Source organism: Monopterus albus, unplaced genomic scaffold (genome assembly GCF_001952655.1).
Source record: "Monopterus albus unplaced genomic scaffold, M_albus_1.0 scaffold136.1, whole genome shotgun sequence".
In the NCBI taxonomy this organism is placed as follows: domain Eukaryota; kingdom Metazoa; phylum Chordata; class Actinopteri; order Synbranchiformes; family Synbranchidae; genus Monopterus; species Monopterus albus.
In genome coordinates, this window is record NW_018128016.1 from 160,250 (window position 1) to 170,694 (window position 10,445).

General features: G+C 41.3%; 1 protein-coding gene across 2 annotated transcripts in view; it reads right to left on the reverse strand.

The window, feature by feature from the left end:
• Positions 1 to 10,445, reverse strand: part of acss3 (acyl-CoA synthetase short chain family member 3) — a 34,296-nt gene that overhangs the window by 18,241 nt on the left and 5,610 nt on the right. For both annotated transcript variants that reach the window (XM_020613691.1, XM_020613692.1), the window contains exons 5-9: positions 9,157 to 9,297; positions 8,348 to 8,428; positions 7,916 to 8,011; positions 5,797 to 5,948; positions 2,032 to 2,135 (exon numbers count right to left, since the gene is read on the reverse strand). In XM_020613691.1, coding sequence (XP_020469347.1) covers positions 2,032 to 2,135; positions 5,797 to 5,948; positions 7,916 to 8,011; positions 8,348 to 8,428; positions 9,157 to 9,297 — 574 coding nt within the window. The remainder of the gene's footprint in view (positions 1 to 2,031; positions 2,136 to 5,796; positions 5,949 to 7,915; positions 8,012 to 8,347; positions 8,429 to 9,156; positions 9,298 to 10,445) is intronic.

Genomic DNA, 10,445 nt, shown 5'->3' on the forward strand with positions numbered 1-10,445 from the left:
ACAATGCACAATAGGTTAATTGTAAAATAAAGAAAGGAAGATTACACACACTGTGGAAAACCGTAAACTCCCCCTCACTTGTCTAACATACAACCACTGGACCTACTTAGGGAGCATGACCTAACAAGCCTTTAAAACTGATGGTAGTGATGGAGCCTCCATGAGGATGACATTAATTTAAAGTGCACCAGTGCAATGTGGCACTGAGGTGCCGACTATGTTAATGGAATTTTTAAAGAGAAGACTGAGCGAAATATAAGTCCTTCTGCACCACTGCTGATTAAGCACAAATTATTGGAATCACATTTAAGTGAAAAATCTATTCAATCACATACGGTAGAGAAAGTCTGGTTTTGTGTACTTGGACTCCTCCAGAAAAGTTGGGAACGAGATAGCAAAGACTTGGTGGGGAAGTAGTTTCACATTCTGTTCTTGAACTGATGGACACGGTACCATAATCGTTTTATTTCTCTCTTTTCTAAGCTCAAAACGTCCTCACATCTCAGCCAGTCACTCAGTGTCCCATATGGGTGCAAAGACAATTCAGCAGTAGTGAACTGAAAACAAGGCAATGCCAATCAAACCTCTTATTTAAATATGGCCCTGCAGTGTGACCTGTAACTGACTGTGGGGTTAAGAGATCTATGGAGGCTTCGCCTTCTGGATTTTAAGTAGCTATATCCAATATATCAACAGCAAGTTGAACAATTTCTAAAGCCATGTATGTAACTCAAACATATCTGGTTCTTTTTTGGTGGAAATGGCACAGGCCCGTTTTTTGGCACCATCACTTCTATAGGATACATTTCATTTCACATCACATGAATGACGCCTTTCCCCCAGAGATATCCCAAAGTGACCTCAACCAATGTTTTGTCTTCCTTGGTTGTGCACCCCTGTCTAGTTCTACTGAGATTCATACTTACTGGTGCAAATGATGACACATCGCGCTCTGCGTTAGTCAGTTCCCAGAGAAGGTTAGAAATTCTAACTGAGGAATCTTTATTTCCTATTTCTTCCAGTAGAAGGCGATCAATTGTCTTGTGTACAATACAAAACACACGAGAGCTAAATCAGGGGAGGAGTTGAGGGGAAAAAAAAGTACCTTACAAAAGGACTCATGGGGAAACAGGTGACTTTCTGGAGTTATGCCTCTTCTCAAGGCCAAGTTAATGTCAACGGGCTAATAAAACACCACAAAAACTACTGTACATTTGGTCTTCTCATACTGATCAGCTTAAGATAAGAACGAGCCTTAAAGATCAAGCCAAATTAAAACATCATTTACAGTTCATGTTAATAAAGTACTTGCAGACCTCAAAATGGTTTCTTAACATCTACATCATAAAAACTTAATCATCAAGTTTGCACTGCACACCAGCATTTCTCACACACAGGTTTTCCTCTGGCGGGCCGCCCAGGTATATTTAGCCTCATATATATATATATATGAGTTTCAGGTTTGTTTCAGGTTTTTGTAATATGTTTATTATTGAGGTCATAGTTAAAGGTGATGTTTTACTGGACTACGTTATATTCTGAGGTGTCTTTATATTTTTGTCCTCTCCAGTTACATACATGAGAGGGTCAGAATATTAGGAACCCTCCACCCTTCAGCCCATTCTGCTGCAGAAGCAAAAGGGTCAGAAGAGATAGCTGAACAGAAAGCTGTAGGAGAGGACAGCAGCCAACATGGTGCTGTGGGACAGCCATCTAGTGCAGCAGCGACCAGTCAGATGAGCAGCACAGGGGCACTAAAGTATTACTGTGTTTAATAAATAAAATCTTTTAAAAATGTCAGCTACTACCACAAGCAGAACCTAAATCTGTGGTGCTTTATACTAAAGAGACACATAAGACAGCAGAACAGAACAGTGTTCGTGCGTTCAGCTTTCAGTGCACAGCCCAGTCAGTCCATTTTTCCCTTTTACAAATCATTTAGGATTTGTATCAAACCCTTTCCTAATTTAATATGGTGTCAGATCATGGTTCTCTCTGGTTTCTGTCATTAGAAAGTATTTGACTTCCTACCAGTCTGCCACCAGTGGTCCAGGACAGGAACCCCAAAGCTCTTCTTTGCCCATTCCAGTGTCTCCACATCACATCGTTCTCCTGCCACAAATAATGACCGCAACCTGCGAGAACACACAGTGCACCTGTCAGCCACCTTGAAGAAACAAGACATATCTAGAGTAGTCCCTCACAGGAGCAGTCAGGATAAATCTAAATCTTTGCAATGGCTAAGTCTTTTTTTTTTTTTTAAACCAAGTATGTGTGGTCATGATCACATGATCTCTAGTTTTAGATTTCTGAAAACTATAATTTTCCAATGTCAAACAGGCAAAAACACGATGCACAGATGTTTTTAAATGCACAGAGATCCACTCCTTTGCCTGTAATTTATCTCATCTGGCTTAAAAAGCTAATTCAGTGTGAAGTAAGGAAAATGCCTTGACACGTTCAAGGTAGCCTCCACTTCACTTCTCTTGTGGTCCTAGCATCTGAGGAATCTTTTCCACCTCAGACAATGTCAAGCTGATGGCTCCTGTCACCTCTGCTGACTGAAGGATCTCTCCATTCCCGCCTGTAATGGGTGGCCACCTTATTGCTTCACTTATCAGAATCCTGCTGAGCATCATTTCCACTGGTGTCTTAAAGAGCTCAGTGCTCAGGCCTCTTGCTTAAAATGTCATATCAGAAAATATTTAATATTCTCCTTTCCCAGAAACTACATGCATTTTTGTCCATGGATGTTGTCTTCCAGTAATATGAAGTCTTGGTAAGCCTAAGCTACTCCCTCCACCCAGGGACATTCTGCCCCTTAGATGACCTCTTAGTCCATACTGACAAAACTCAGACTCACTGAGTATCTGCAGCTGTGGCTGCTCGGATCTAAACACTGCTGGTTGTTCACTACAAGCCTGTGCGGGGAACCATGTTCGTGCCAGAGTTAGCCAGAGATGCTAGTTTGATCACTACACCTTTCACGAGTGACCACTGGTCAGAACCCACTGCAGCAAATCAAACTTGAAGTGACAGTCTCCATCTTCTGTAAAAGGCAGGAAACGTTTCATATCATTCTCCCAGCTAAATTACATTTTGTCTGTTCACGTTTTCTCTCCCTGTATCATATTTGATTCTCTTTTTTCTACAAACAGCTTCAAGGAAACACCCAGACTGTATCAAATATGATGTCATGGGCCATAATGAAGCCTCTGGATTAACAGCTGTCAGATCTGCCATGTAGAAACTGAACTAAACAATTCAGATTCTCTGTGGGTGTTCAGGATTTCTGAGGAGTTCAATAAGGTGCATGTTTGGATTCATGCTGACACTGTGACCACAAAAATGTCAGCCTGGGAAGGTGATGGTTTGGCTGCTGCCCAAGCTCAGGGACTGCACTGCGTCAGTAACATGGTATAAACATCTGTGTTCAGCTTCTCTGTCTCAAGTCATCTCAGAGAATCAGGGAAAATATAGAGATGGGTGAAAAATTAAAGGAAAACCCAGAATAAATGAGTGAAAGCACATGTACTCTAAGTTCCTGATGAAGTTAAAGTACAGTAGTAACCTATGTAGTCTGAACCTTACTGATGCAGTGGTATATAGTAAGAACAAATATTCTCTCAGTGGTACCACTGTCCAATGTCAAAACGACAAACTACTTCTAGGTCAGTTTATTCACACTAATCTCTACAGTGTGCCCTTGGACTAGGCCAATGAAGATTAAAAAACAGCTTAGTCTTACAGGATAGGTTTATCCACATGACAGCCTTTTGACACTTCTGAAGTCTACAAATTGCTAATATACCTTAAGCCGATTCTGTGAGGTCAGCGTGGCAAAGCTGATAAGTGACAGAGAGAATACATGAGACACTGAGGAAAGGATAAAAAAACATCTGATTTTGGCAGCAGTGATGCGATAACTAGAAAACACCTTTGCTGATTCTTGAGTTGTTTTAATTTAAAGCCAGAAAAAGGCACAAACATCACCACCTTTATCAGCAGCATCAGCCTTGACAGCACACCAAGAAGCACTACCGTCTCATCTGGAGTCGTGCACTTTGCCACTTGTTTACGAGTGGCACGCTCAGCATCGAGCTAGTGCTCCCGTTTTTAAAGCACTGCTGCCCTTTTGTCATGCCACAGTTATGCAGAGCACTCACAACTTCAGACCGCCCTGCAGCCACCCTCTCAAAGTAGCTTTCATACACACCATTACGACTTAAAGCTCAATCACATCACTAAGGTCCAGGGATATTACAGGTAAACAAGCTCTAGAGGTAGTAAACATCTCACAGAGTCAATAAAACCTAGACAGCCTATTTGAGCTGTATCAAATGAACATTTAAAGTCTCTCTAGCATGAAATGATATGTTTGATAATAAAGCTAAGAGAGTTTTCTAACAGGTTCTTCTACTTCCATCAACACACCTAATTAAAAGCAGCACCATTAGTACTGACAAATAACTTCATGTGTTGCAGAAGTGGCAAAATGCTCACACAAATTTGGGTCCATTTATCTATACGACATTGTGACAAACACTATGCTTGGATGATTCTTTTTTTAATCTTCTTCTATTCCACAGAGCCTAAGGACGCCAGTCTGGCCTGCTGAATTGTGTACCTAGTTAATACAGGGATGAGTTACCATGACCAACAAACCGAGTTCAAGTAAGACCAGATTATCTTGATACCTCGTGCTTTCCCTTCACTGATGTAGCAAATCAAACATTTCAGTACAGAAATTAAAACTAATAAGCCATAAAATCCCTTTTTGATTTGCGTAAAATTGAAAGAACACAAGCCCACAAGTGAAAGACTCGACCAGACATTGAACCGCCCTGTGCTGATATGAAACTGTCTCATTGCGGCGTCTGTGTCAAAGTGACGTGTTTTGCTCAGCGCCTAAGGGAACTGCAGTAAACCTCCATCAACCTGCCTCCTCCAAAGGGAAAGGAAACATTAAGAACAACAAAGTGTACACAGAAACAGGATGCTGATTAAACGACTGTTTCAGGGTCAAAACTCAGAGGACACACATCACCAATATGGGAAGCAAATATTGCTGTAGTAAATCCTTATATAGGGAAAGCATTCAAAAGGATGCTATGTATTCAGCACAGCGAACACCCGACGATCATCAAATTCAGTGCACAATGCCAGCATTACTGAATGATTCACTAGGGCCATAGGTCATCCGCACTCAGAATTGCTTTATGATTTTGTGCTTACAGGCATTTTCAGACTGCTGAGCAGAGTGGAAGTGGTGAATTGACACCACAACTCCTAAGGTATACGTTTGTCTGCACTGCGTCAAAACAATTAACGATTGTGATCATCTCAATAAGTTTTACTAAGACAAAAAGAGTTTCCAACTCTGAGCTTCAGGCGACTCTTACCTGACCTGTCAGACAGCAGCCGGGGAATTAAGTTCACAAGATATGATTTAATACAGGTGGGCTGCGGTGACCTGCTGCTGTTTGTTAACAATTCACCCAAGTGGGTCAGGCTGAGGGTACAGACTATGAGAAATGGAGGTGGGAAAGAGCTGTGTGTCAACAGATGGCCGGAGCCCAACGACAGGCTAGACAAACTTACCACGCTGAGATGCTTTAGCAAATCGTTTGGCCCATCGGGACATCTAAAGATCTTTAATTTACTATTTGCCAATAGAGAAGTGGAACATTTTACTAAGTGTAAAAGCTAAAATTATTTATTTAACAAAACATACCATTAGAAAACTCCCTGGCACAGTATAAAAGCCGTGTGAACAATTTGTTTCTTGCCGTCTACCTGGACAGGGTGTATTTCTGTCCGATTTCAGCATGGGGGTCCTGCTGGCGAATGGCTCTAATGGCAGTGGGCGCTGTGAACATGGAGGAGGCTCCGTGTTCAGACAGCACACGGAAAAACGCTCCAGGGTCTGGAGTCCCTACAGGCTTGCCCTGTAAACAGACAACAACTGGTCAGTTCAGACTATGCACGCAGGCAGATGAATCATATGACAGCATTGCTACAGAGCGAACAGCAGATTTACAGATTATTATGCAAGCACATTCCAGCAAGATTCCTATAATGCTCCACAGTACAAATTCACTTCAAGTCATGCATATTCATAAAGCAGCTGTTTAAAGTGTGTTTGGAGGAGGGGGGGGGGGTTATTCTGCAAGGCTTCCTTCCACACAGATGGACCCAAAAATCATGGATTAGAAAACACAGTTGCACTGCATGAGTGTTCTTTGTTAAAATAAATCTGCGAGCAAATGCCTTCAACAGCAGCTTCCACTGTGTTTAAACACACCCCTCCAATGAGAAGACAAGTGCAGTCGAATGAGAACAGCAAACAGCAGCAGCGAGTTCTGGTTGTCATTTTTGCTCTGCATAAATATTTGCGTGTGTATTGATCAGAGGCAAAACAAAAGGTTGGCAGCATCGTGCCTGAAGATGGACAGTCTGCTTAAACAAAAGCCACGTGTGACAAACAGCATGGTGTTAAATCCAACATTGATTTGAGGAAAGCAGATTAATTCATCGCCTGGCAGCCCTGCTTCTAATGGGTGAGAGAAAAATCAGTGCTAATGTAATGAGAATCAACACAAGAAAACCAACCCTCTCAGCCATGATCTGCAGATTTTGTTACATGCAAATGAAGTAGCCTGTATAAAGCCTGTTATCCACTAGCTAATGGGTGGTGGAGCCAAATTATCTATAATAATGTGATGCATCAATATGAAGTGGCTGTTCAAAATATGCATTCATGCAGAAAATGCTTCATTAAAGTAATTTTTCTTCTTCATTCGTCTTCCCAAGAGGTGCGCTGCATGACACTGTTGACTCAGCAGAGGGCCTGTTAAAAAGACTGTTTGGTACATTTGAACACTTTTTCAGCTCCATTACAAAAGACAGAATTCAAAATAGTTGCCACATGTATTCTGAAAGCTTTCATTTCCTTATAGCCCCAGTGCAGAAAGGCACAAACTACAAGTGCATGGAGGACATTGACTGGAATTAGTATATGACGGACTGGAACAGAAAGAGCTGCAGTGTATCTCATGGTAGTGGACTGTAGACCGGTCCCACATGGCAACAGGGTCACAGAGTTCACTACATTTGGAACCAAGTCCCAGTCCACATACAGTAAACTGGAGTCATTACCTAAATACGAATGAACTCTGGTAGCAGAGCCCACCAAGGCAGATACAGTAACCGACACTGAAACCCAAACTGTATCACTGGTACAAGTCAGGTTTTAATTTCAGCTACCTGCATTTAGATATTAAACCTTGTCTACAGCAGAACCCTTAAGATAGAAGAGTTGCAACACTGAGGGGTCAAAAACAGCAGCGGGTCACATGACCCATGTAGCTTCAGATACACTCACCAGCCACTTTATTAGGTACAATTGTATGCAATTCAATGCAAGATTTCCGCCTTAACATCTGTGTTTGTGAAGATCAAAATGTTTCAGCGTTCATAAATGTATATATTTAGACATGCTCCTTATATTCTGACCCTCTCATGAATGTAGCTGAGGAGGACAAAAATAGAGACATCTCTGATAAAGAGGCCAGGCAGTGTAGTTCCAAAGAGCCAATTCAGATCCATTGTATTCTGTAGGAACAGTGGGATTTATCAGCAAATCACTACTTTTAACTAATTCTGAGCCATGTTGTTGTAGATAGCTCATCTAATTTAACTAGTTAGCTAGGTACCTAATCTATTAAAGTGACAGTATTTGAGAGAGACAGTCAAAAGGTTGTAAAACGTGTTTTATAATCATTACTATGGATTTCAACTTCTTACTTTAGAAGATAGCAGCCACGTCAACGTAACTCTATGACACTGCTGCTAATGTTTGACTGGAGATATTGTCAATCTCCTTCTTAATCCACTCTGGCCTACAGGAACATACCTCATAGAGAACTGTGCTGTTTCCATGGAGCAGAGGACCATAGCAGATATAAGAATGGCCAACCACCCAGCCCAGGTCTGACGCTGCCCACCAAACCTGCAAATGGTTAAGAAAGGTCAAAACATGGAAGTCAACCTTGTACAAACTTCTGTTTTATTTTACTACTTATCAAGTGAATATACTGCATTACATGTGCCCTTAAATTCCTTCTGCAGCTTCAAATGCTAAACATAAAACACCAGTGGTACCTGAAAGCCCCACAAATACAAATAAAATAGCATAAATGACAGATGAATGAAAAAACTCAACACATGCTACTTTCAAAACTTAAGACTTCAGTTATTGTGAGCAAATCTTTTCAAGTAGTGTCTTTTGTTTATCTGTGTTCTCAAGCACAGGACCAACTCAGAAGACAATGCTTTGTTGCCTTACATCTCCAGGACTGAGTCCATAAATATTTGACATGGTCCATTTCAGCATCACAGCATAGCCTGCGGTGTCCCGCACAACACCCTGGGGGACAAGAGAAGAAAAAATACAATAATAAAAGCCAAAATCACACTAGTGATACAGGTGTTGCACTAGTCAAAAACAAACACGAGTTTAACATCAATATAAAGCCAGCTGCTCAGAGCTGCTGTACCGAAGGGGATGGTGTTTGGTTTTCAATGTATTCTTTTTGTTAGTTAATGGTGCTATAAATATGTCTGCACATCACAGCGTGTCCTCAAACCCTTGTGTCCACAATTAGGTCTTTTTTTTTCCCCCCTTCAAAGTTATGGTGTCCTTACAGCGATAACAAATTCACAGACGCTCACTGAGGGAAAAAAGCCGGCAATAACAGCACTCAAACCCAGGAGCTGGCCAGCAGGTGGATATATTATATCATCTGTTGGTCAAAGACATAATGATGCTATTTGAAAAGAGCCAAGGTTTTTCCATTTGAAACCGCTCGCAGGCAATTCCTCCTGAATGAGCTCCAGCATCTACTGTGGAAATGCTTCGTCTTATTTATGTCACTGTGATGGTGCTTAGATTGGGTCTGGATTTTTTCTTCTGCAGAGTCAGAGTAGATGACTCACATGAAAGTTTCATATGCACCTGACAGCCTCTAGACACACAGGGCCAACAGTAACTCTTATAACTTGTCTGGTAGAATGTCTGTGTTCGTAACATCTATTAAGTGCAGTATTGAGTTCCATTTTCCTGTGCTACTAATCCCAACTCTGTAAGGCCAGTACCTTTGGTGTTCCTGTTGTCCCCGATGTATAGAGTACATACAGAGGATGGTTGGAAGGAACAGAAACACAGTCATGTGGCCGAGCAGTGGCCATCTCTTCTTCCCAGTCCAGACTTAACTCCGGACCCAGCGATACTTTCTCCTATAATGTCAAAAAAGGAAAATGCACTCGTTTTCATTCAAATAAAATGGCAATAAAAAGGAAAGCATTAAACTGTTGAAGACTGCCGGTGCACTGTAGCTCCAAGTAACCACAAATTACCTTTAAGGGTTTACCTTTAAGCAACTTATCAATTCCAATCCAAAACTTTGACACAAATTCACCCCTGCTATGTGGCTTACAAGTCACCTGGGAATAGAAATTCTCACTTAAAGTCAAACTGATATAATTTAAAACAGTGATATAGGAGGTATATTTATAGAGCTCATTTAACACAATGCACACACAAAATGTACATGGATGGATAAAACTGAATACAAAATAAACAACATTAAAAGCAACAATTACATGACAGCACAAAGTAGCAACATGCACATGTAGATACTGTGGATTGTCACTGATCTCATTATACATTATACCCCTTTACTTCAGTCTTTCCGTTAAAACCCTCTGAGCAATTTACACTGGAGACGGACATACTTTTTGTAAAATCAGAAACACCAGTGTCTACACAATCAGCTAAACAGCACAGTGAAGTCAGTCGGTTACATCTCTGATATATTTTGGCCCGGAACTTTGAGAGACTTACAGACAATAAGTAAGGTCTTAAATTGAATTCCGTATTTAAGATCTAAGGACCAGAACAATGTGCTGTCTCTTCTAGGTGTTTGTCGGTATTCTAGCAGCAGACTTTTTGTGCAATATCCCTTCATTGGACATTTCTGGCCCTGTGATAGACTTGACCTGTCCACAGCGTACCCCGACTCCTGCCCAATGTCAGCTGGGGTAGACTCCAGCTGCCCACGACCCTCTTCTGGAATAAGCTGTATAGATAATGGATGGATGAATAGACATTTATGCTGAAACTCTAACTCCCATCTGTCTTTACAGTCTCTTGTAATTGCCAGCAGAAATTATCTGGGGTCACTGAGCGGAAACATCCGAGGCCGACAAATGAAGCCATTGCTTAAATGCCAAAACGTGCAGTTCCTCAAATGGCCACTAGAGGCGGGCTCCAAAAGGGAGTCAAGCCCCCATAGACTCCCATGTTAAATGCCCAAATTTACAGCAGAAATAAACATTTCAGTCTTGTATGAGAAAAAAAAAAAAAAAAAAAAAACGGTTTTGGC